The sequence below is a fragment of the Platichthys flesus genome, chromosome 21 (assembly GCF_949316205.1).
Source record: "Platichthys flesus chromosome 21, fPlaFle2.1, whole genome shotgun sequence".
NCBI classification, from domain to species: Eukaryota; Metazoa; Chordata; class Actinopteri; order Pleuronectiformes; family Pleuronectidae; genus Platichthys; species Platichthys flesus.
This window is the reverse complement of record NC_084965.1, coordinates 1,006,322-1,034,072: the sequence shown is the minus strand read 5'-3', so window position 1 is coordinate 1,034,072 and position 27,751 is coordinate 1,006,322. Positions and strand designations below refer to the sequence as shown.

Below are 27,751 nucleotides of genomic sequence, written 5' to 3'. Positions count from 1 at the left end.
ATGAAGGTGACATCATTTGGAAACTTTAACCAACCTTCAACTTTTCTTTGTTGTATTATTTTGCTCTCGATGTTTGTAACTGCTCTTTTGAAAGATGCTAAACGAACCTTTTGTCTTTAATTTTCGCTTTTAATATGTTTAACAGAAACAAACGATAATATAAAACTTTTTAGGGGCAAAAATAAACATATAAGAAACAAATGTTGGCGAAAATAAATAATAATTTATTTTACCAAAAAGTCTCTGATCTATATTCATGCATTAGTTCAGTTCACATCTTAACATTTATTTCCTGCAAATTATATATATTTTTTAAATATATTTTATTGAGCATCCACATTACACAGTATCCACAGAACCAGACAGAAGAGAAAGAGCAAAGACAATGCTCACGTTTTGTTTTTTGTTGGTTTTATACCCAAATTTGATTTGAACAGTTCAGCTTCATTAAGAAATCTTCAAAATCTGCTTATAAGCACAAAAGAAACTGAATTTTATGTAAATGATGAATCAGTAGAAGAAGACGTCTCTGAGCTCTGCAGACTGGATCCTTCATTTCATGGACCTGATGACGAACTTCAAATAAAAACCAACACCAGACTCAGAAGTTTTAAACCTGAAGTTAGAGACAAAGTTGGAAGAAGAAATTCTGAGCGAAGGCCTCATGAAAAAAAAACAGTTTTAGTGACTAATTTATTTATTCCATCATTTAAACAAATGAAAACAAAGACCACATGACGCGGTGCTGCATATCATCATTAAGGAGTCGCCGGGGTCAACAACAGTCTGTGCAAATAGTGCAGTTTCCATAGAGACACAGGGATAAGCAGAGGGGAGCTGGGGGGGGGGGGGGGGGCTCATTTAAGCTTCTTATGGATCCAAGTACAAATACACTTTAAAGTCATCTTTCTGTTTGTCCTACAGATTCTGGTCCGGGTGGAAACAGCTGGTTATTGCACACGACAGTAAACTTTTCCTTCTCAGTTCAGGCGACTTCACTTGGTTCTCTTAAGGTGCGGCTGCAAATATTCACGATTGTTCATCTTTGCGCTCTGGAGGTGGAAACTCAAGGAGGTAGAGAGGAGGAAGAGGAAGAGGAGCACGATGTCCAGCGGTTTGGACAGAGGACAAGCGTCCGTTTGGAGACAGGCACGTCTTTTAGCAACATCACAGTCCATGGCTCTGAACAGGGCGTTCAGTCTGCAGGGCGTCATGCTTCGACCCGTCGGGTTGAACGGCCCCGAGCTGCTCTCATGCTCTCAGCTCCAGGTCTCCTCGGATTCAAAGCACTGAACAGCTTCATGCAGGTGATTCACAGACCAACAGGAAGACACAGGGGAATTCAAGAAAAGCTGAAATCCAGAGATGACGGTTTAAAGTTTAAAATTCATAACTGGAGTTTATGTTATTGACCTTCTAGCAACATTCCTAATAAATTAACTGAATGATAGAATTCATCACTTCCCAGGACACAGATCCATAAAGCAAAGCAGCACGAAGGAACCAGGAGAGCAGACGTATGAAAACAGGAAGTGAAAGCATCCGGCTACAGTCCGTCTTCTTTGGCACTCGTGACTTTCTGTTGGACATGGACATTAAAAAGCTCTTCATCCTCGTCTCTGCGCCGCCGTCTTCATCAAAGTCTCTTGTTAGTGTCTCTTCAAACGCAGAGGAGTCCGAGCTGCGTTCACAGACCCCCGGGCGTTGCATAGTGTTGTCACAGTGCGGGGGGGGGGGGGGAATCTAAGAGGAATCAGTCGGATCAGTCCTTCACTTCCTCGTCTTCATTCTCCTCTTGTAAACTTCAGGTTTTCAGGGATCGCAGAGTTCAACTCTCAGTCTCACGGGGTCTCGTGTGCACGTGTGAGTGTGTGTGATGCAGTGTGATGTTTTTTGTGTGCATCACAAATCGCCAGCAAACACAGCGGACGCCATTTTGGAAGTCGTAGTGTAAATGTCTGCAAACCAGGCTGAGACACCTGTTCCTAATCACTGGGCTGAATGGTCACCAGTGCAGTTTCTGGGCCCTGGAGAGTAAACATGACATGATGCATTTTCTAAATCGAAACAACCCGAGTGTGAAAAATAATCTCTATAAGCTGATAAAAGAAAACAAGGCCTCTCTCCTTCCTGCTCACTTCTCATTTCACCAAAAGGGTTCAAGCTCCTGCGAGTCTGGATTCAGGGTTTAAACAAGACCACGAGCCACTGGACCAGATACACGTTTATAAATCAACGCTTCTCTCAGCAGCTTTCAGAATCTCCAAAATGGCGGCAGGTTGTGTGTGTCTACCACGTGAACACACACAGGGGAGTCTCAGGTCCAGACCTCCATCGGCACCATGGCCTCCTTGGAGCCGATTGGAGGAAGCAGGTTTTCTTCACCCAGGAACTGAAGAGGAAACTGGACCAGGAAGCCGCGGATCTTCTTCAGCTCCTCGCGGGCCCGGGCCGGGTCCTCCTTCTCCAGGCCCTCCTTCGCCAGGTAGCCCTCCAGCTCCAGGATGCTCCGCACGTCACTGGACGGCAGGCAGCGGAACACCTGGCAGCCCGAGAGCAGGGCAGAGGGGAATTCAATAAATACACTTGAATCAGATCAAACCTGAGAAGAGATCAAAGAAAGAGAGAGAGTGGAGGAGGAGGTGAACCTTCTGGTAGATGGTGGCGTTACGAGCGCAGGTGGACATCCAGACCTCCTTGTAGAAGTGATCACTGACGGGATCGGAGACATCGATGGAGGCGTCTGTGAAGGCACCGAGGATCATCCTGAGGGGACAGGAAGCAGGAGGAGACACAGGAGACAGCAGGAAGCAGGAGGAGACACAGGAGATAGGAGGAGACACAGGAGACAGGAAGCAGGAGGAGACACAGGAGACAGGAGGAGACACAGGAGACAGGAAGCAGGAGGAGACACAGGAGATAGGAGGAGACACAGGAGACAGGAAGCAGGAGGAGACACAGGAGACAACATGAAGCAGGAGGAGACAGGAGACACAGGACACACAGGAGACAGGAGCAGGAGGAAACACAGGAGACAACATGAAGCAGGAGGAGACAGGAGACACAGGAGACAGGAGACACAGGAGACAGGAAGCAGGAGGAGACACAGGAGACAACATGAAGCAGGAGGAGACAGGAGACACAGGACACACAGGAGACAGGAGCAGGAGGAAACACAGGAGACAACATGAAGCAGGAGGACACACAGGAGACAACATGAAGCAGGAGGAGACAGGAGACAACATGAAGCAGGAGGAAACACAGGAGACAACATGAAGCAGGAGGACACACAGGAGACAACATGAAGCAGGAGGACACACAGGAGACAACATGAAGCAGGAGGAGACAGGAGACACAGGAGACAGGAGACACAGGAGACAGGAAGCAGGAGGAGACACAGGAGACAACATGAAGCAGGAGGAGACAGGAGACACAGGAGACAGGAAACAGGAAGAGACACAGGGGACAACATGAAGCAGGAGGAGACACAGGAGACAGGAACGTCAAACCACGCAAACTGAGATATTTAAACGGTTCTGTAAAGAAATGCAGAAGTTCCATGAAGTCAGATCTCCTAAAGAGTTTTTCGACCTTTGCTCATTTATTACTTTATAAATCCAGATTTACGTCTGATCTGTGCATGTGATGGAGAGATGACAGCACATGAGGACATGGATCTGATCTCTGGGTACCTGAAGCACTCGAGACGCAGCTGCAGACCGTAGCGTCCCGCCTGGTACGGCTGTCCGTCCATCACCGAGTCAACCGTCTGCGAGTCCTCCACGATCACCGCCACCTCGCTGTCCCTCTTCCCCAGCATGCTGCGGTCGTTGATGTTGGCCGAGCCTGAAGGGACACAAAGGGACACGCTGGATCACAGAGTCCACCGGGTGGCGCTGGACCACAGAGTCCACCGGGTGGCGCTGGATCACAGAGTCCACCGGGTGGCGCTGGATCACAGAGTCCACCGGGTGGCGCTGGATCACAGAGTCCACCGGGTGGCGCTGGATCACAGAGTCCACCGGGTGGCGCTGGATCACAGAGTCCACCGGGTGGCGCTGGATCACAGAGTCCACCAGGTGGCGCTGGATCACAGAGTCCCCCAGGTGGCGCTGGATCACAGAGTCTACCAGGTGGCGCTGGATCACAGAGTCCACCAGGTGGCGCTGGATCACAGAGTCCACCAGGTGGCGCTGTGACACCTGGGTGATGTGCTGGAGAACAGGAGTCAAACACACACCTGAGGAGAAGAGTGTTTCACTAAAGGCTCTAAACTACTGACAACTCAATAACACAACTCTACTGAATAATATGAAGACATCTGTTCAATTTATAAAGTCAAATACAAAATGATAATAAGACAAAGAGGTTTTTACTTCAAATAGGACGAAGGGAAACTGATCAAATTTCGAAAAACACAGGAGGCGACACATGAGACAGGAGGAGACAGGAGGAGACACAGGAGGAGACACAGGAGACAGCAGGAGACAGGAGGAGACACAGCAGGCGACACAAGAGACAGCAGGAGACACAGGAGGAGACACAAGAGACAGGAGGAAGCAGAAGGAGACACAGGAGGAGACACAGGAGACAGGAGGAGACACAGGAGGAGACACAGGAGGAGACACAAGAGACAGCAGGAGACAGGAGGAGACACAAGAGACAGGAGGAAGCAGAAGGAGACACAGGAGGAGACACAGGAGACAGGAGGAAGCAAGAGGAGACACAGGAGGAGACACAGGAGACAGGAGGAAGCAAGAGGAGACACAGGAGACAGGAGGAAGCAGGAGGAGACACAGGAGGAGACACAGGAGACAGGAAGCAGGAGGAGACACAGGAGGAGACACAGGAGACAGGAGGAAGCAGGAGGAGACACAGGAGGAGACACAGGAGACAGGAAGCAGGAGGAGACACAGGAGGAGACACAGGAGACAGGAGGAAGCAAGAGGAGACACAGGAGACAGGAGGAAGCAGGAGGAGACACAGGAGGAGACACAGGAGACAGGAAGCAGGAGGAGACACAGGAGGAGACACAGGAGACAGGAGGAAGCAGGAGGAGACACAGGAGGAGACACAGGAGACAGGAGGAAGCAGGAGGAGACACAGGAGGAGACACAGGAGACAGGAAGCAGGAGGAGACACAGGAGGAGACACAGGAGACAGGAGCAGGAGGAAACACAGGAGACAGGAGCAGGAGGAGACACAGGAGACAGGAGCAGGAGGAGACACAGGAGGAGACACAGGAGACAGGAGGAAGCAGGAGGAGACACTGAGTGAGGAGTTTACCGATGATCACCGTGTTGTCGTCAGCGATCAGCATCTTGCTGTGCACGTAGATGAGCTCTGTGACCAGTTTCCCCTCCAGCTCGGCGTGAGTCCTCAGACCAGCGATGGAGATGTAGTTCATCCACTGGTCTCCCACTGGGAACAGGACACAGACAGTTAGAGTGGATCCCAGTGGCTTCTGGGACTAGATCTTCTGTTTTCAGTTTGTTTAATTATCAAGTTGAGTCCAACTTTCATTTGTCTTCTCCTCTTTTCACCTGAACAGGAGATTAAACTAAAAACACACATTTCTCTCATATCTCATTTGACTTACTCTCTTTCCGGAGCTGGGAGATGATGGAGTGTTCTCCTCGGTTCATGGTCCTGCAGAGACAGAGGGACAGAGGGACAGAGGGACACAGGGACAGAGGGACAGAGGGACAGAGGGACAGAGGGACACAGGGTCAGAGGATCGGAGGGACAGAGGGACAGAGGGACAGAGGGTCAGAGGGACACAGGGACGGAGGGACAGAGGGACAGAGGGACGGAGGGACAGAGGGACGGAGGGACAGAGGGACAGAGGGACGGAGGGACAGAGGGACGGAGGGACAGAGGGACAGAGGGACAGAGGGACAGAGGGACACAGGGTCAGAGGGACAGAGGGACGGAGGGACAGAGGGACAGAGGGACACAGGGTCAGAGGGACACAGGGACGGAGGGTCAGAGGGACGGAGGGACAGAGGGACAGAGGGACACAGGGTCAGAGGGTCAGAGGGACGGAGGGACAGAGGGACAGAGGGACAGAGAGACAGAGGGACAGAGGGACAGAGGGACGGAGGGACGGAGGGACACAGGGTCAGAGGGTCAGAGGGACGGAGGGACAGAGGGACAGAGGGACAGAGAGACAGAGGGACAGAGGGACAGAGAGACAGAGGGACGGAGGGACGGAGGGACACAGGGTCAGAGGGACAGAGGGACGGAGGGACAGAGGGACGGAGGGACAGAGGGACACAGGGTCAGAGGGACAGAGGGACAGAGGGACACAGGGTCAGAGGGACAGAGGGACAGAGGGACAGAGGGACACAGGGTCAGAGGGACAGAGGGACAGAGGGACAGAGGGACAGAGGGACAGAGGGACACAGGGTCAGAGGTGGCTTAGTTGCAGAGACACATTCCTCTCAATACCAGCCTTTGTGTGTCCGTGTGTTTGCACAAGGAGGGCTGAGTGTTTACCCAAGACTGCTACACAATAAATGTCTGCCTCAAAAGGAATGGCATGCAAGTACACACACACAGTCCCACATACACACAACCAGACAGACACATTTACACACACACAGACGCACACAGAAAGTAGATCCAGGATTCATATCTGTGCGGTTACAGAGAAGGTGTGGAGGTATCAGTCAGAGGCCCCTTCTGGGATTCAGCCTCATCAAACAAACACAAGCAGCATGTGGGTTCATGTGAGAGACACACACACACACACACACACACACTCACCTGTAGTTGAAGTGCATGACAGCCTGGATGGCGCTGCCCCCCCCTGTGTTGATGTCTCCTTCGAAGCCCGGCAGCAGAGGCGTCACCACGTACACTCGGTATCTTGTCCCCTCCCTGAGAGACGTGAGACAGCCAGGTGAGGACACAGGTGAGGACACGAGGACTTCTGAGAGGAACACAACAGGCTGCAGCCGGGACACGGAGGTGGAGGGACACACATCAGGCTGTGGACCTGGTTTCCAACAAGCTTCTACACCAGGTCACAGGATGAGAGCTAAGATGATCTAAATCTCCACCAGCTGCATCTCCTCAGGAAACATCTGTTCACTGAGAGACGGACGAGCAGAGGACGGACTCAAGAGGCTGAAGACGATAGGACGAGACAGCTGTCAATCAAGGACACAGCCTCCAGGATCCGCCCCCCCTCCTGATGTAGAAATAAAAGCTCAACGATAGATTCTCCTGAAAACACTGGACCTTCAAAAAGAAGCTGGAGAAGTAACAGACTGTTTAAACACACAACGCCCCCCCGACATATTGGGTCAGATGTGTGTGTTACTGTGTGTATGTGAGTTTTTTAATAGGATGTGTATCCACTGATAAGCTCTGACAACAAGAGAGAGAGAGAGAGTGAAGCCTTAACAGGAAACTGTTAAAACATAAACTCACTGAGGCCACGTCACCACGACTTGATAATCACTCATTAGTCACCTGGACAGGGAACAATAAGAAGTGTGTGTGTGGGTGTGAGAGAGTGTGTGTGTGTGTCTGTGTGTGTGTGGGTGTGTGTGTGTGTGTGTGTGGGTGTGTGTTTGAGTGTGTGTGGGTGTGTGTGTGTAAACTGGTTGTGTTTCTGGGAAGTAATTTCCAGATAAGCCTGATTGCACACACACAAACAGAATGTGAGTATGTGTGTGTGTGTGTGTGTGTGTGTGTGTGTGTGTGTGTGTGTGTGTGTGTGTGTGTGTGTGTGTGTGTGTGTGTGTGTTTTACCTGTACGCTCTGATGATTCTCTCGGCTATAGTGTCGCCTATCTTGTTGAAAACGTGCCGGTTGTCTGCGCAGCTGATGAAGAACTGGTTCTGAGGCAGAAACAAACACAAAGTTATGACTTTTACAAACTTCTCTAAAAATCTGAATAATTCACAGTTTGTACAAAATGTCTCAGACAATGTGTGAAGCTGAGCAGATGACTTCATCTCTATTAAAGGAGTTCAGCGTGTTACATTTATATTATTGTTGCTTAAAAAAAACACATTAATGAGCTGCACACGCTGTAAACAGTTCTAACTGGTTCTAACTGGTTCTAACTGGTTCTAACTGGTGCGTATGGATGTATGGATATATGTGAAGACCTCGATGTAGACGAAGTGCTGGCTGTTCTTGATGGCGTGCACGTAGGCGTTGTGGATCGACTCCTCGTGGTACTTGATGCCGGCGGACCAGTCCGAGGCCGAGCGAAGGATCTGAGAGAGAGAGAGAGAGAGAGAGAGAGAGAGAGAGAGAGAGGACGATGTCAGTGAGCTTCACGACATCTGTCTGTCCAGCGTCTGTTGTCTCTACAGCGGGACGGCTGACTGTTAAACCAAGATGGACGACCTCACCTGGACTCTGGTGGGGACGCAGTCCGGGACCTGGTAGCGCTGCTCACCGGCTGTGGTGTGAGACTTGGGCAGAAGGTAGGGGAACGACAGGGAGCGGTACTTCGGCTTCACCAGCTGGGACAGAGGGAGAGGGACAGGGACAGGGACAGGGACAGAGACAGAGACAGAGACAGAGACAGGGACAGGGACAGAGACAGAGGGAGAGGGAGAGGGAGAGGGAGAGGGAGAGGGAGAGGGACAGAGACAGAGACAGAGACAGAGACAGAGAAAGAGACAGGGACAGAGACAGAGACAGAGGGAAGAGTTAGAGCATCACCTCAAGGTAACATGTGCACAAGTCTTTATTTTGACTTCTGTATTTCAGCTTTGTCCCATTCGATTCTTCTGATCTCTGAAGGAGACGGCCTCAGAAACCAGATTCTAACGTCGAGCTCTGAGGATGAGGTCGTGTTTGATTCACACATGGTGATGTCATCTCTCCCTTTGTCATTTCATGTCACAGATGTATTTCAAAGAACAGCTGTTCCACATCTGGCTCTTCAGACACCCGGTGGGTTACGGTAAAGCAGCTTGACCTCTGACCTTTGTGAAGTTCCACCTCTGGATGAAGTGTCGGGCCACGTCCCGCGCCGCGCTGCCGTGAACCACCGACGCGATGTCGTGCCAGGGCATCCTGGGAGTTGTGTGTCTGTCGATGAAATCTGCACACCGGCAGAAAGGAGAGGAAGAAGTGAGAAGAGAGACACACACACACACGTTCACCAGTGAAACCAGTGAGTCACTGCTGGTTTACCATCGAAGGGCTTCTCCAGCTGGATCCAGTCCCGGTACACGAAGTTGCAGTAATCCTTCCCGTGCCAGAAGCGTGTGTTTCCAAACAGATCCCCGACGCCGGGCTGCACCGGGGCGCTGACTGGAACACACACATACACAATCAGCTGCTGGTCACATGACTGAAACACTCACACCACACTGGAGGAAGGAAACAGTGAAACACATCATGTGACTCCTCTGATCTCTCACTTCATCACCATGTTCACTTTGAGAAAATCAAAAGCAAACAGAGGAACAGATTCAAAGTTTGTTGTGTTGCTCTTTGTGCGTTCATCCAGTTTTCACATCACAGTGGATTTGACACACAACACCACAGTCGAGAAGTGAACTCACTCTCTCTTTCTCACACCTGAATGTCCCTGAACCTAACCAGTTCCTCACTGGTGAAGCTGGTTGTGTTGTAGGTTGTGTTGCGGCTGTTTGCTTTGTGTTCATCTCTGACACGTCAATCAGCAGGAGAAACAGAGAGGAGCAAACAGCAGCTTCTCCAGCTGATAGAGACCCTCAGCATCTGTTCTACTGCAGGAGACACACGTGTGTAATATAGAATAATAATAATAATAAAGATGATGAAGGTCGGGTGAGAGGCTGCACTTCCTCCTCAGATAGAATCAAGTTATTTCAGATTCTCTCAGCTTCTCTTATATTTTCATGGAGCCTTTTCCACTTGACACTCAGAGTCTGTGTCTCTCTAAGTTTTCAAAGGAAACACTGATGTTTTCTAAATGTCTTGTTTTTTCAGTTTTCTGTACAAATCAGAGAGAAACATCAAAACACTCAAGTCAAGATGAAACCACAGCAAAGCACAAAGCAAGCAGGTGGTGGGCGGGGGGGGGGGGGGGGGTCGACACCTGGAGACCCTGCTGTCGATCGCCCGACTCACCAGCCGGACGCTGGCCCAGCGGAGCGGCCGCCCTGCCGGGGATCAAACCGTGCTGGCTGCTGCCGCTGCTGCACCGACCTGAACAGAGCAGCTCACAGCACTGAGAGGATACACAGGTCCAGGCTCATGCTGCCACACAACTGTACAACAACACACACACCAGACAGACAACCACAGGAACCACAGGAGTGTGTGGTTGACTTCAAGGTTAAAGGATCTGAACGATGTCGACATGTTGAAGAGTGAACTGAATCATCTGAGCCTGAATCTGCACAGAAAGCTGCAGCTCTACACAGGACACAGGCGTGTGTGTGTGTGTGTCTGTGTGTGTGTGTGTGTGTGTGTGTGTGTGTGTGTGTGTGTTGTGCACCACTCACTCTCTTCGGCCTCCAGGTCACTGTCGCTGTCGGGCTGAGCCAGGCCGTGTTTCTGCAGGTGTCTCCTGATGCTGAACTTGGTCCTCTTCATCCTCCCCTGGCTCTTCAGCTTGGGCTGGTCCACAGAGTCCGTCACGGTGAAGATGGTTTTCCCGTTGCTCTGGGAGGCGGAGCCGCCGGCGTTGGGGGGGGCAGCGTTAGTGGAGGGGGCGGAGCTCGCCTACGAAGAACGAAAACAACAATCATCGTCAGTGAAGTCAGGAGGACATGGGTTCAAGTCCAAGTGAGGTGAAGACACTGAGACGATGAGGAGCAACAGATTAAAATGTTTAATTTAATTCATCTGATAATTTATGATGAGATGCAGAACAAGGGTCAAAAGCTGAAGAGCTTCAGGTTTTGAAGAAATGAGAAAAGTATTTTTTAAGGTGATTTAAGAGACGCCTGCACATGTACTTAAAAATCAATTCACCCTAAACATGTTAAATACAAATCAACTACTTGGTAAGTTTGAATAAATAAATAAACAATATGTCACAATAAAGATGTGGACTAAGGCAGAAATATTGTGTTTATTTCTATAAAAGATTGAAAAATATGTTGTGATTGAGTGTGTCTCTGTGTGTGTGTCTGTGTGTGTCTCTGTGTGTGTGTGTGACTGTGTGTGTGTCTCTGTGTGTCTCTGTGTGTGTGTGTGTGTGTGTCTGTGTGTGTGTCTGTGTGTGTCTCTATGTGTTAGTGTGTGTGTCTGTGTGTCTGTGTGTGTCTGTGTGTGTCTCTGTGTGTGTCTGTGTGTGTCTGTGCACTCTACCTGCTCCAGGTGAGAGAGCGTCACGCTCCCCACGTCGGTCAGCCGGTGCTCCCGGTCGTCCCACCGTCCGTACGCCAGGTCGATCCCGCTCACGAAGGCCACTGATTGGTCGATGATGATGATCTTCTCGTGATGCGCCCACAGGTAGACGGCGGAGGAGACGTGGTCCGGGTGACGCATCACCTGAGAACACGCGTGTGGAAGGTCATACAGGAAACAGGAAACAGACAGACAGGGGGAGGGGGGGGGTGGATCACATGGTGGAAGCTCACCTTGATGTTGGGGTGGAGGTGCCTCAGCGTCCTCTTGCTGTAGCCTGAGTTGATGCCCAGGGCTAACTCCACCTCCTTGTAGAGCATCACAAACACCTTCACTCCTTGTTGCTGTGAAGACAAAGACACAACCACTGATGAACACAACCTCCTCTCTGTGTCCCCGTCATCTCCTGAGCAGCTTCATGGTCGCTCACCGCTTTGCGTTTCAAGATGAAGTCCAGACGCCAGCGGTTTCCTTCCACGACGGGTCTCTTCAGGAAGATCTCTGGACTCAGCCTGAGGAACAAACCAGGTGTGAGAGAAGGTCACAGGTCTGAGGAGAAGGTCCACATCTGGAACCCTCTTCTCCTTTGTCCTCCTCCTTCACTTCTTTCTGAGTTTAACCTCATTTAACATCTTTGTTTTGTTTCCCTTTCATTTTCTCTCGCGTCATTAAATCCTCTGTTTATCCTTCATCCTTCATCCTGCTGCTAAAACCAATATCATAAAACATAATTGTTTGTAGATAATTAATGAAGAACTATTAGATATTATATCTTTAACTAAATAGTGTGTATTTCTACATGTGTACTTGTATATCAGTAGCTTGAGTCTCAGACTGTAACTGATCTGTTTGACCAGAAAATCTCCCGTAGAGGTGACCGCAGAGTGCACCCACTACACACACACACACACACACACACACACACACACAAAAAACACACACACACACGGACACACGGACACTCACACACAAACACACACACTCACCACCAATCTGTGATGAATATTTCCTCTCTGGCTTCTTCGAGAGCATCTGCTACGTCCTCCATGTACGTTTTCCCATTCACGTACCTGTAGAAAATACACACACACGTATACACATGTGAAAACAACAACACATTAACACTCACATTCACACACACAAACATTTAGATGATCACAAACCAACAGTTCCCCCCCCTCCCCTTTCACTCAGTCCGTCTTCTGCTGAATCATGCTTTTTATCACACACACACAGTCTCACAGACAGACACACACACATACACGCACACACACACACACACACACACACAGACACACACACACACACACAGTCTCACAGACACAGAGACACACAGACACACACACACAGTCTCACAGACAGTATAGGGTTGCCCAGCAGGGGGACAGGTGACGAGCAGAAGAGGCTCACTTTCCCTCTCTTTGTGTCAGGTTACTCCAGCAAGACACACAACACACACACACACACCACACAAACACATCACAAACACAAACACGCACACAACACACAGCCAACTGGACCAGGTCTCATCTCGACCCGACATCTCGCTTCCAGGTGCTAATTTGCATCAATCTAACACTGGCGACAAAAGGTGTTCTCCTCATTAACACACATTGTGTAACAGATGTTTTCCAAGTACACAACTGTAATGAGTGATTTTACTTTGAGATGCCTCATACATTTAGTTATTTACTGGATGCTCACTGCTTGTATATATACACATATCTCCTTCCTCTTTAGATAATGATTTGTCAGAATAATGTGAACTGAGTGAAGTGGGGCATCTCTTGAAGATATTGAAAAGTTGTGTTGCCTCAGCTGGTTGCTTGTTTACTTGTTTTACTTGTTTACTTGTTTTACTTGTTTACTTGTTTACTTGTTTACTTGTTTACTTGTTTTACTTGTTTACCATTTGGCGAGGACGTTCTCCTCCTGCCGGGCGAAGGAGCCGAAGCGGTGGTCGGTGAGGAAGGCGGATCCGTGCTTCTTGATGAAGCCCTCCAGCGACTGACCCCACCAGCGGGCGTGTCGGTAGCTGCTGCACTTCAGCACCAGAGACCTGCTCACACAACAACACAACTGAAACACAACGTCCGGGACAGAGTTTGACTTTATCAGGAGCTCAACAATTCAGAATAAGGTTTCTACAGTGGTCACTGACCTGGACAGGCTGTCCACACGGACACCATGTTTGGTCTCCGTGTCCTTGGAGTCCATCTTGATGCCGAACTCTTTGTCCACCAGCATCACGAAGGAGATGGCCCCTGAGTCCGGCTTCATGTAGACCAGGAAGGAGTCCTTCACCACCAGCCAGCTGTCCCAACACACACAACCAGTATGATTCACAAATATGAAACACATGAAGACACAGAACTCTGCAGAAGCTTCTGTGAAAGGTTTGAATAATCCAAAGTGTTCCTGGATGTGTGAGAACTTTCTGTTTATTCATTTTCATATTTCAGATCCCCGGACACACGGGAAGCCACTGGGTTCTTTCCAGTTGGAGAAGTGGTTTGAATGGAGTCTCCTGTTACGGCTGTGGAGTGGATCATGCTTCTTGAGAAATGGATCTCTCTCAACTGTCTGCCGCTCAGTTATCATAATTTAATTTCAGATGAATGGTGTCTGGGTGGTAACCGACCGTTTGGACCAGTGGTAGCAGATGTTGCTGCGCCCACAGCAGTTCAACCCGGGGATTCGATGCCCCCCCGATCGTTTCTGCACCATCCCTTCTCTGAAACGAGCAAAACTCAGCTTCATAAAGACAAATAGAAAACTGCACGAGTACAAACAATTAATCCCAGTACAAACAAACTAAGTCTTATTCAATCAGAATCAAGTTATTTAATAATCTTATTTTTGGGGGATTTAATGAATCCAAATGAACTTGGTGATTCCCCGACAGGGAGATGTTCTTACAGGCCTTTGGGTCCCAGGTCATGGATGAAGGACAGTTGACTGACATCAATGAACTCCATCTGAAATGTAATAAATATAAATATCTTTAAAATCTTAAACAAGCTAAACAGTGAACTACTCGTGTCTGTTCTCCAGGATCATGATGGTCTCCATCGGCTCATCGCAGGTTCACCCTGGTCCTCACCGTGGCATGGTAGTTCCTGTACATGGACATCGTGAGCAGCTTGTTCAGGTAATCTTCCAATTGTTTCTGGAACAAATCAGAGAAATATCAGCTGGTGACTTCAGTCAAATCAAACAGGTGTGAAGCAAAGGACTGGGAGGAGGAGACTGGGAGGAGGAGACTGGGAGGAGGAGACTGGGAGGAGGAGGACGAACCCTGCGACTGGACACCTGCTCCTCTCTGGCCAGCTCGTCTCCACCTCCTCTGGGAAGGGTCGGCATCTGCCTCACCTCACTCCTCTCGCCCGGGTGGCGCCTTATCGTGTGGCTGCAGAGACACATGACCAGTTAGCAGCTTGTTGGGGGTAAAGGACCAGTGGGACGAATGGGGGACAAACGAGCGTCTACCTGCGTGTGGGCAGCGGCAGCCTCATGAAGGTTTTGTAGGTCCTGAGCTCCCGGTGCAGGTCCATGAAGTGTTTCTCCTTCCTCTTCACCAGCCACGTGAACTCCCCGTGCTTCAGCTGGATCTTAAACACCGCTGGCAGAGACTGAGCATAACACAGGATTCAAACTCCACGTCCAATCATCATCACGTGATCTTTGGAGACGCTCTAACAACTTCATCGATTCTCATCAAGCATCATCAGACAACTGTGGTTTCTTTAAAAGACATCAGCTCTGTTTGTTTAGAGAAGTTTCATATTTGCAGTTTTCTCATTGGTTCAAATTAAGCTGGTCTCGTTACTAATCAACACAAACCAGATGTTTCCCTCTGAACTAAACTCATCTGAATGTTTCCTGGATAACGCTGATACAGATGTGAGAGATCTACCATCCCTGCAATTTACAAATAAGCCATTATTCTTTTAATGATGGCCAAAGTGAACATCAGTGAACAGGCTAACAGGCGGGGGGGGGGGGGGGGGCACCTTGTTGACGCTCCTCTGCGCCGTCAAGTTGAAGCGGTCCTGAGCCGACGTGAAGCGCTCCACCTCCAGGATCTTGGCCGTGATGGGAGACGACAGGAAGACCTTGGCCTGGGACTCCTTGAAGCCCACGGTGTGGTAGATCACCTTGAAGGGCAGATGCTCCGCTGGAGAGAAGCACCAGAGGAAACGTCACACATGTAACATGAAGACAACACACACATGCTGAGTATGAGGTGCAGCTGGAGAACAACACACACCTGGGACCTGGGTGTCCGTGGTGTCGTACTCTCCGTCCTCCAGGTCCAGCTCGCGGGTGTCCAGCGTCTCCATGATGTCCGTCATGTCGTTGGCCACCAGCTGCAGGGTGCTGGAGGTCGGGTCGGAGTGCTGCAGCATGGTTAGCACTGAGTCTGGAGCCCAGGGCTCGTCTGGAGAGACAGGTCAGGAAGGGAGAAGGTGAATGAAGATCATCCAGATGTTGATCTGGACCTGAGACTTGGATCAGGACCCTTCAGGTCCAAGCTCTTAATAGAACACCACTGAACTGGACTTGAGGCTTTTTGTCCCACTCTGATGAACTACGCCTTTCATTCATGAGGGCACACCTGAACACAGTTCGACTCCTTTAACACACACACGCACACGCACACACACACACACCCAGACACACACTCTGCATATGGAGGAATGTGGTGCTTCCCATGCTTCTAGCCTGTTCATCCTGTTGTGACTTGATCTGTGGCTGCGAGGAGAGAGAGAGCGAGAGAGAGAGAGAGAGAGAGATGGACGGATGTTCTATCAACGAGAGGAGCTGTAGATGAACGTGGAGAAAGAAAGATGGAGTGTGAAAGAGAAAGAGAGGACACGAGAAGATGTTAGAATGAGTAGGAAGACAGATGAGACGTGAGACAAAGACGGTTCTGGTTTTAGTGAAGACGAATCTTGAAGCTGAACTGGTTCTCCTCCTGGGACACGGGATGTGACTCAGTTGTATTTGTGTATTTGTGTATTTGTGTATTTGTGTATTTGTGCTTCTGCAGTGAGTTCAGCTGAGGTTCGACTGTGTTCTGTCTGCTTTCACTTCCTCCACCAGACGACCACAACAGAGAGAAGTCACAGGTCTGAAACCCACAGAGTGTCCATAAGCAACCACGAGTCCCGAGTGCCCATGAGCAACACACGGAACATCATTACCCCGCGATTTAATTTGTAGTTCAGAAACTAAAGACTGGATAACAACCTTCCTCTAACTCTGGATAAAGAGACACAGTAAAAGCTGAATTCTCAAAGTCGACGTGATTCCTGATCAACACAAATCGTTCACTGGTCAAATTAATTAACTCATAACGTAACAAACACAAAGTGAAGACACAAATATCAAGTTTCATCAGAAAGAAATCAAATCACATCAAATTATTTAACAACCAGAAACTGTCCAACATTTAAATTCTGTGATGCTAACGAGAGTTTACTGAGCAGCTCCTCACCTTGAAAACAGAGAGTGTGTGTGTGTGCGTGTGTGTGTGTTTGTGTGTGTGTGTGTTTGTAGATATTATGCCAAACCGAATGAGCACTCACATTGATTGGGTACAGTGTGTTAAATTTACCCCCCCCCCCCCCCCCAACTGTATCACTCGCCAGCCAGGTGGCAGGCTGTTGAGTCAACACACACACACACACACACACACTTTAATCAACTGATTAATTTAACATTTTCTCACGTGCACAAACCACAATAAATACAAACATTTTCTAAGTCATTAGAAAGATCTTTTACTTTTTCTGCTGAATATTTTCATATCTTTAGACACTTAACAAAAACACGTCAACATAAGTTCACTATTCCAGCTCACTAGTTTATAACATTTTGTGTTAATGAAGATATTTTTGCCTGAATTATGCAACACAGCAGCAGATTGAACTGAGGGCACGAGCCTGCTGCTGGTATTTATACAAATCACAGAATACATCATATATTGAATTTTATACTTTAAACATTTTATGCAAAATACAAGAACATTGTCTTAAGAATTGTCTCTAGCTCTCGATTGTCAACATGTGACTCAGCTTCAAAGTTTCACTATAAAAATAGAAGTAATTTCACTTCTAATTATCAGATGATTCATTTCTGTGTGAGCAGATTTATCAGATTTGTTATTAAATATAATATAAAGTGCTGACTCCATTTCCCTATCCAAATATGTTGTTCCATTTAAAACGCAAAAATATCAACTTAAACACATTTAAATTTACCATATTTTAGAAGATTTAACGTCAAAATAAATTCATCAAAATGGTTGATAATTAATGATGTTAGATCTTTGCAGCTTTGACACCTTTTAATATTATTATTATTTATTATTGCGGAAAATATTTGATTGATGATATGTGTCTTGCAGCTTGGGCAGGAGCACACACACACACACACACACACACACACACACACACACACACACACACACACACACACACACACACACACACACACACACACACACACACACACACACACACACACACACACACACACACACACACACACACACACACACACACACACACACACACACACACACACAGCCAGTGTGGAAACTGGAAACCGCCGACAGTCTGGTGAACACTGTATTATAGAATAGCAGGAGGAGCAAGAGATACACACGCACATTTACAGACGCACACAGACACACACACACACTACAGGGTCAGGATCCACTGACCTGAGCCCTCAGAGGCCGAGGGAATCCCGACATCTTCATCTTCATCGTCATCATCATCACTTGTCTAAATTGTCTTCATCAGAAAACCAAGCTACCGCTCCTCTTTTCTCTCTCTCTCTAAATCTGCTCAAACACACTCTCCCCACTCTGCAACACATTCACACACACACACTCACACACACTCGCACACAGTCACAGAGCCCTGTCAGTCGGCCTGGGAGGGTGAGAGCTGAGTGAGGCAGGGACGCAGACAGTGGAGGGGACAACTCGGCAGGGGGAGGGACGCAGCGGGGGGGGGGAGGTCTCGCCATTGATGAGAGGGGAGACGGGGGGGGGGGGATCCTGTTCAAGGTGCAGTGCAGGTTCAGTCCCACCACCAGGACCGAGGACGCCCCCCCCCCCCCCCCCCCCCCGGAGAAGAGAGTGAAAGTGGAGCTGCTGAGTGTTGTAGTGAACTCAGATGAGGGTTCACGAGGAACCTGCTGGTGGAGATGCTCGTCCTCTGAGGCACGGTGAAGATCCTTTCCTCTGACTCTTCATAAATCCATCCATCAGTCCCTGTCTGCCACGAGTCAGAAGAACGTGTCCTCAAATCTCAAGGAGACGTCTTTGCTCGTTTTGAATTCAAACAGTTGCCCTGAGGGACGAGTGGAAGCAGGACGCTCAGGACAAACTCCTCATGTCAGTTCACCCCCCAGCCTCCTGGACCCTGTACTGCAATCAGGTCCCACTTCATGACACACACGCACACGCACACGCACACACACACACACACACACACACACACACACACACGCACACACACACACACACACACACACACACACACACACACACGCACACACGCACACACACAGGTGCTCCTTCCAGTTAGTGAATATTGTTTTAGGGAACCGGCTGAACCAGTATAAATCTTTTAACTGCAAATGAAGCTGGAGCTGGATCTGGAGCTGCTCCCCCCCCCGAGACGAGCAGCCGACATGACTCATTGTTGACATTCCAGAGAAGGAACCAAGGGTTTGGTCCCCACCCGCTTGTGAGCGCACACACACACACACACACAAATACACACACACACAACTTTCACTAACTGAAGAAAATGAGTTGAAAGGTTTTTGACTCATGCTCCTCGTCCCTGTAGAACTTGACCTTTGACCTTGTGCCAGAGGACACGTGTGTTTGTCAGTAGAAGGCGAGTTTCAGGAGCTGCTTTCTCCTGCTTTCTGTGAGGAGAGGAACTTAAAGTCTAAGAGCAGAGAAACACTGAGAAGTTATCACACGTCACCTTCAAACTCCCACCGCAGCTCATGTGCTGCTGAGCAGAGGGAACAAATCAGAACTCACAGGAACATGTGAAATTCATCAGCTGGAAAACATATTCCTCAACATGCCACTCGGACTCGGAGTCCATTTACCAACCTGAAGATAATGAATAACTTAGATTTCCTGCTCCAGGTCGATACTGAAGCTCCACAGAGATCTAACCTCTCACTGGAACCATTAAAGACGCTCAGCAGACACAGGAGGTCCCATTTTCATCAGCTACATTATCTCTTAATGTTCTAAGTATGAGCAGCTGAAACAACCTGAGTGTCAAAATAAAAGCCATTATGAGCTGAAACAACCTGAGTGTCATAATAAAAGCAATTAAGAGCTAAAACAACCTGAGTGTCAAAATAAAAGTCCTTATGAGCTAAAACAGCTTGAGTGTCAAAATAAAAGTCATATGAGCTGAAATAACCTGAGTGTCAAAATAAAAGGCATTATGAGCTAAAACAACCTGAGTGTCAAAATAAAAGTCATTATGAGCTAAAACAGGTTAAGTGTCAAAATATAAGTAATTATGAGCTAAAACAACCTGAGTGTCAAAATAAAAGTCATTATGAGCTAAAACAGCTTGAGTGTCAAAATAAAAGTAATTATGAGATGAAACAGTCCGACTGTCAAAATAAAGTCATTAATGAGCTCAGTCTGTCAAAATAAAATAAATGAATGAGCTCATCAGTCTGACATGCTAATTCAAACTCATTGATCACTAATGACACTGGGAGGCTGCCGCCTACTGGTCAGCTCTGTGTACTGCTTCAGCTGCTTCCGGGTCAGGAACAGGAAGTTCAAAATCATTTAACCAAAACAGATCCAGTGAATTTTAATGTGAGGTAACTTAAATAGAAAAATGTTTTTTTAATGTGACTGAGGCATTAAGCATCACAGCTAAATGTTTAAAGCCATAATAGAATGTTACTTATGTACAATTATCATCAAATAATGAGCATCAAACCTCAACATTTTTCAATTATCAATTAATTATTTATGGATTGACGTGGATGACCTTTAACACAAAATGAGAGAAACCAGGATGAAGGTGAAACCGAGTAAAGTGAACTTCCACTCGTTGGATGGAAACCTTGTATTTCCAGTTTCGGGGAGTGTCAGAGTTTCAGACGAGAGGAGAACATGAGGAAGAAAGAAAGAAAAAACGAGAGGAAGAAAGAAAGAAACAACGAGAGGAAGAAAGAAAGAAACAACGAGAGGAAGAAAGAAAGAAACAACGAGAGGAAGAAAGAAAGAAACAACTCAACGTTTTGATCGTGTTCATCGTTAGAAACTGAAGTGGTAGAATATTTCCAAACTGAGCTTCAGCACCGAGAACATTCGTCCCATCTCTGCTCACATGACTCTTATTTTCATCATCAGTTAAACAGATAATAATAATAATAATAATAATAATAATAATAATAATAATAATAATAATAATAGCTTGTATTTAGACCCAAGTGAGTCAGTGGGAGGTTTGATCTCTGTGGTGCAGGCTCATCCTCACGTGCACGTTTCACAGCTGATTGACTTCAGCTCCTCGTCCTTCACTGGGTTCTCATCGAGATCATTAAACAACCGACCTCGTCGAACGTGGAAACATCAGTTTGACAAATGGAGACTGACATCTTCCCACAGCATGTGACCACAGAAACACACTTCCTCTTTTTTCCACTAGATAAGTGTGTAACAGTGTTTGTGTGTGTGTTTGTGTGTGACCAGGTGACATTGATTTCTGCCAGCCACACTTCACAGAGCCTTTCTCCCTCTTGGTGTCTGTCAGGTGATCGTGATCTACTGAACCAACATGACTCAGTTCAGATGCTTTCACCGGCCAAACCAGTGGCACAACAGTGTGTGTGTGTGTGTGTGTGTGTGTGGGTGTGAAATTTACCAAGACATGACATCAGCATGCGGCTGACACTCCCCCCCCCTGATCAGCATTGTGAGCAGGAGGAAGCTGAACCACCAGCTCCGCTCACACTCAGCATTTTGTTCCACTAACTGACAGAGTGAGCGTCTCCATCAGAATGAGTTGTCGTGAAGAGACGACTGGGCCATGAACCTTTTCCAGTTTCTTCTCAGCCCTAAACCAGTTCATACATCCACCCAAGGTCCCACAGTGTCCTTCAAAGAACACTTGATGTTACTCTTCTCAATATGGCTGAAGTTTCCATCTTGATCCATGAATTATTCTCTGAGACAACGTCACAGAACGTCTCACATCCACAATGCTAACGAGATGAATGAACCCTCATTAAGACACACACAGTGAATGGGTTCTCTCTTTCATAGAAGCAAATGTAATCAATCAGATCAATAGCTTTTCCTTAATGTTGCTGAAATACAAACAAACCAACAAAGGGCTGAGACTCGTTCCCAGCAGCAGGGACACGTGGGAAAATTTCAACACACACACCCACACACACACACGCACGCACACAAGCGCACACACACACACACTGACACACACACACACACTCTAAGCCTTCGGTCGCTGCTCATTGACAGCAAGTCTTTAATCATCCTATCAAATGGCAGGGGAGCTGAAGGTCTCTGCATCCTCCTGGGTTTGATAGTTAAACACACCAAAGTTAAACACACAATCTTCAGAACACAACAGTGCTCTGAGGGGGTGTAGAGCCGGTTACAGTCCTGTGCAGGTGTTGCATGGGACCTGTTCACTGGCAGGTTGTGGATTCCGGAGGTGCAGCCGGGAGCAAGAATAAACCGGTTACTTGTGTAACAAGAACAGTGGAAGCTTAATTCACGAGTTTTAGCAGAGCCTTGATTTCAGCTCCTTGGTGTGAGAGCTGCAAACACACACAGACACACAAACATGTCCATGCACGGTGATGTGTTTAACCCTGAGCCACACGGCCACAGAGAAGACAGTTCTCTACCTGATCACATGAAAGAGAGAGTTTCTCTCTCTCGTCTGAAACCTCCGGTCAAGTTACGACTTCTAGGGCTTTGGTCTGAGATCAGTGATTATTCAGCGACTAGGAATCAATGTATTCAAACTGGACTATAAATAAAGACGGACGAGTCGTCCCTACTTCCTGCCATTATCCAGAAATGAGGCTCAAATGATTTGACCACTGCCCTCTTGCACAGCTGTCGTGTGAAGACTTGCTCTCGACCAATCAGGAGTCAGTCTCAGCTGTCAATCATCCCATCTCAGCCTGTTTTTATATCATCAATAACTGATCAAACCAAACTGATCAGAAACATGATGAGATGAGAACGACCTGAAAAGACAGAAACATCTTTAAGACGAACAAACGCATGTGACTTCATATCTGCTCACATGGAGGAGTCGGGTTTATCAGCGATACTGCAGCCAGACACCAGGGGGCGATCAAGACTCTGCACTCTGAGGAGCTGTCACGTCTTTCCTCTTTATTCACAGTCATTAACATTTGACCAATCAGACGCCGGCAGATATCAGGGAGTTAAAACATGTATATATCCATACTGGTCATAAACCATTGACCATAAACTTTATTGTTAATAGTTCTTGTATTTCTCTCCTCCATCCTGAAGCAGCGGATATTTCAGTCGTTGATTTGTTTACGACTTTGCATCAACGTTGTGCGTTTCCTGTTTCCACACAACGACCTCAGAGCCATAAAGAAACGGTTTCATGGCCCCGAGAGGAAGTGGAGCTGCTCCAGGATCAGAGCCGGACCTCCCCGTCCTCCAGCCGGACCTCCTCGTCCTCCAGCAGCAGAGCCGGACCTCCCTGTCCTCGAGGATCAGAGCCGGACCTCCCCGTCCTCCAGGATCAGAGCCGGACCTCCTCGTCCTCCAGGATCAGAGCCGGACCTCCCCGTCCTCCAGGATCAGAGCCGGACCTCCCTGTCCTCCAGGATCAGAGCCGGACCTCTCTATCCTGCAGCATCAGAGCTGGACCTCGCCGTCCTCCAGGATCAGAGCCGGACCTCCTCGTCCTCCAGGATCAGAGCCGGACCTCCCCGTCCTCCAGCCTCAGAGCCGGACCTCAATGTCCTCCAGCATCAGAGCCGGACCTCCCCGTCCTCCAGCATCAGAGCCGGACCTCCCCGTCCTCCAGCATCAGAGCCGGACCTCAATGTCCTCCAGCAGCAGACCCGGACCTCCCCGTCCTCCATCATCAGAGCCGGACCTCTCTGTCCTCCAGCATCAGAGCCGGACCTCTCTGTCCTCCAGCATCAGAACCAGACCTCTCTGTCCTCCAGCATCAGAGCCGGACCTCTCTGTCCTCCAGCCTCAGAGCCGGACCTCTCTGTCCTCCAGCATCAGACCCTGACCTCCCCGTCCTCCATCATCAGAGCCGGACCTCTCTGTCCTCCAGCATCAGAGCCGGACCTCTCTGTCCTCCAGCAGCAGAGCCGGACCTCCTCGTCCTCCAGGATCAGAGCCGGACCTCCCCGTCCTCCATCATCAGAACCGGACCTCGTCTTCCTCCAGCAGCTCCAGGGGGTCACACCCCCCGTGCAGGTGTGAGAACCTCAGCTGATCAAACCTCTCAGATGTTTTCAGTGCATTGTCCCACAGGTCTGAGTTCCCTGGGACGTGAGTGTGTCCCCTGCTTGGTGGACAGTTTGGTGGACAGGCGTCCCAGTCACACACTTTGGTCAGACAAGACGTTGTGAGAGGCTTCTCCCACTTCCCTTTGAGTTTCACACACATGTAATGAAATTGTGCGTCGCTGCAGAGTCGTAGTGTCAGTGTGTGTTTCTTCATGTCAGGACATTAATATTTATCAAAGGATGGACCACTCCCACCACACCCACTGCCCCTTGAGTTGTGTGGGTGTGTGTGTGTGTGTGTGTGTTGGGTACAAAAGCACAGACACACCCACAAAGTCAATTATGCCGACCATGTTTGTTGGAAGAGCCATTACATGAGTAAGCAATCACACACACACACACACACACACACACACACACACACACACACACACACACACACACACACACACACACACACACACACACACACACACACACACAGTCCTACCATTGAAGCTAAACCCACTCGCTAGCCTCACAAGTGAGTCAAGCTCTAAACGTCACGCACACACACAAATACTGGAAAAGCAGGTCTTTCTGAAACACACACTTCCTGTCTGATGTCGCATTACAACAACCTGCTCATGTCACAAAACCAGCCGAGTTGTTAGCTCACATGTTGCAGCAGCGTTGCAACACAACGAGACGTCCTGCAGAGCGGTGAGGACAGTGAGGACAGTGAGGACAGTGAGGACGTCCCATCAGTCTCAAAGTGAGCACACAAAGTCTGCAGAAGACTCCAGCTGACCAGAAGGGACTGCAAGGGACACACACTGACCCACACTGACCCACACTGACCCACACTGACACACACTGACCCACACTGACACACACTGACACACACTGACCCACACTGACACACACTGACACACACTGACCCACACTGACCCAGGTTGTGTAATAAGAGGATCTACTGTTAGAAATGTAACGTTACTTTCTCCATCATCTGAAACTGGTAGTGTTGGTTCCTCTGGGATCTGCTTCCTGTCGGTGTCACTTTGAAACACGACTCTGAGTCCTCCAGGAGAGAGGAGCTCCACGTGGACCAGGAGGAACCTGAAGGTCTCCCATGAGGAGGAGTTTGTGTGGAGGAGCTGAGAAGAACTGACAGGTTCACAGGAAGTGCTTTTATTTTGTTTCAATACAGGTGTGACACTGATCCTGGTACTGACCCTAGTCTTGATCCTGGACCTTATTCTAGCTTTGATCCTGGTCCTAACCCTGGTCCTGATACAGACCCTGTTCCTAATGCAGTCAATGATCCTGATCCTGGTCAAAACCGGATCCAGACCCTGAGGAGCATCTGGACCACAGTCTGGACCTGATCCTGATCCAGACCCTGATCCTGGACCTGATCCTGGTCCAGACTCTGGTCCACATGCTCCTCAGGACCCGGGTCTGTCCCTGGTCCTGAGCACCGCAGAGCACGGATGCCTTCACAAGCTGAAACACGCACTGAGCAGCTCCAGCGCACGTTCCCATCACTGCGCCAATCACACGCAACTCTACACCAATCACGCGTTCACGCATAACAGCAAAGTTCACAGAACATCAGCACAACAACACACACAGACATGCACAGACACACAAAGACACACACAGCGGTGACCAGCCGATCAGAACAGATGTTTCTCACCTCCTGATGTGAATCGAGCAGCAGCTGCGGGTGAGTGTGCGCGGGCACGCGGAGCCGGACAGCAAAACCTGCAGAGACGTGAAGCCAGCGGCAGTGAGTCACACAGAACTTCCTGCTAGAGCACTTTCAAAATAAACCCCCTGCAACCCAGACGGCTGCCATCTGCTATATCGGATTTTATTTATTCTCTCTTTAACTCTTTTTAATCCATTTGCATTTCACTGAGAGCACAACCTGACATTTCATTCTTGCTTTAGCTTTTATACATGTCACAATAGTTTTCTAAACTAATGAATATATAAAACCAATTCCGGATACTCTCGTTTTCTCTTTGTAACTTGATGCAGATTTTAACCTGTGGTTTATTGCTAAACCACGCCCCTAACTTCTGTGTTCTATAGTTCACTATTTCATTACTAGAGAGAGAGAGCGATAGAGAGAGAGAGAGAGAGAGGGATGGACAGACGGATAGATAGATAGATAGATAGATAGATAGATAGATAGATAGATAGATAGATAGATAGATAGATGGATGATAGATAGATAGATAGATAGATAGATAGATAGATAGATAGATAGATAGATAGATAGATAGATAGATAGATAGATAGATAGATGGATGATAGATAGATAGATAGATAGATAGATAGATAGATAGATAGATAGATAGATAGATAGATAGATAGATAGATAGATAGATAGATAGATAGATAGATAGATAGATAGATAGATAGATAGATTGATAGATAGATAGATAGATAGATAGATAGATAGATAGATAGATAGATAGATAGATAGATAGATTGATAGATAGATAGATAGATAGATAGATAGATAGATAGATAGATAGATAGATAGATAGATAGATGGATGATAGATAGATGGATGATAGATAGATAGATAGATAGATAGATAGATAGATCGATAGATAGATAGATAGATAGATAGATGGATGGATATCCATATTGGAATATACAAATATGTTTTGGTTACATATCACATCCAACAAACACACAAACACGTTCACATGCACAAAGTAAAACCAGAGACAGGCTGATGACTGCAATCAGCTGCAACACATAATCAACCTGTCTCTGTGTGTGTGTGTGTGTGTCTGTGTGTGTGTGTATGTGTGTGTGTGCGCGCGTCTCTGTGTGTGTGTGTGTAAGTGTGTGTGTGTGTGTGTGTGCGTGTGTGTGCGTGAGTGTGTCCCTGTGTGTATGTGAGCGTGTCTTTGTGTTGTGTGTGTGAGTGTGCGTGTGTGTGCGTGAGTGCGTGTCTCTGTGTGTGTGTGTGTATGTGTTTGTGTGCGTGTGTGTGTGCCTTAGTGTGTGTCTCTGTGTGTGTGCGTGAGTATGTGTGGGTCTCTGTGTGTGTTTGTGTGTGCGTGAGTGTGTGTGTGTCGCTGTGTGCGTGTGTGTGTGTGTGTGTGTGTGTGTGTGTGGTTGAGCATTTGACCTCTCACCACAAACCTTCAGTATTTGGAAGTCATGTGACCCTCCAGTCGTGATCAGTGACTTTAATGTTTAAAGGTATTTTTTGACTTCCGTACAAACATGCATCTGATTTGAGATTATTATTATTTCATTTGCAGTTCAATGTTATTTATAGTTTGTTTGTGTTTTATTGGGTTTGTTGTGAGTCAGAAATATATTCTTTAATCTACAGTACTCAGTGTAAATATTTAGTAAGTATGGATTACTCTATGTTTTTATATGGACCCAACTATTTGTGTACATTTGCAGAAAAGAGAAGCAGTAACAGTAAATTACTATTATTTCCAAAAATGTCTTCATGTGAGGAATCCAGCTCAAACCATCCAATACTTCTCTTTACATCACTGTGACCTTCATATAAAAACATGCCTGATAATAATAGTGATGATTATAACCGTCCACAGGCAAGTCATTAATATTTGAACTAAACCCGATAAAAGCTCCGATCAACTGAAGCTGTGCAGGAGACGTTTCATCAGCAGCTCCACTGAGGCCGATGATCCGCTGTTACCTCTCACTGTCTTTATAACCACCCACTCACACACACACACACACACACATACACACACACACACACACACACACACGCACACAAACACACACACACACACACAAGCACACACATACACAAACACACACACACACACACAAGCACACACATACACACACACACACACACACACAAACACACACAAGCACA

At 47.9% G+C, this 27,751-nt stretch overlaps 2 protein-coding genes across 2 annotated transcripts in view; one reads left to right on the top strand and one right to left on the bottom strand.

The window, feature by feature from the left end:
* ezh2 (enhancer of zeste 2 polycomb repressive complex 2 subunit) overlaps positions 1 to 27,751 on the top strand; it is a 132,084-nt gene that overhangs the window by 92,819 nt on the left and 11,514 nt on the right. The gene's annotated exons all lie outside the window — the stretch shown is intronic.
* pld1b (phospholipase D1b) lies at positions 164 to 25,601 on the bottom strand. Its single transcript, XM_062379153.1, has 26 exons — positions 25,556 to 25,601; positions 15,587 to 15,757; positions 15,330 to 15,493; positions 14,806 to 14,948; positions 14,614 to 14,725; positions 14,420 to 14,485; positions 14,236 to 14,294; positions 13,958 to 14,050; positions 13,478 to 13,630; positions 13,226 to 13,375; positions 12,303 to 12,386; positions 11,747 to 11,828; positions 11,550 to 11,660; positions 11,278 to 11,460; positions 10,467 to 10,686; positions 9,166 to 9,285; positions 8,955 to 9,073; positions 8,373 to 8,486; positions 8,124 to 8,234; positions 7,762 to 7,850; positions 6,769 to 6,882; positions 5,600 to 5,649; positions 5,287 to 5,421; positions 3,693 to 3,846; positions 2,649 to 2,766; positions 164 to 2,542 (listed from the first exon to the last, which is right to left on the bottom strand). The coding sequence occupies exons 2-26, from the start codon at positions 15,723 to 15,725 to the stop codon at positions 2,318 to 2,320; spliced, it is 3,108 nt and encodes a 1,035-aa protein (XP_062235137.1). The 5' UTR covers positions 15,726 to 15,757; positions 25,556 to 25,601; the 3' UTR covers positions 164 to 2,317.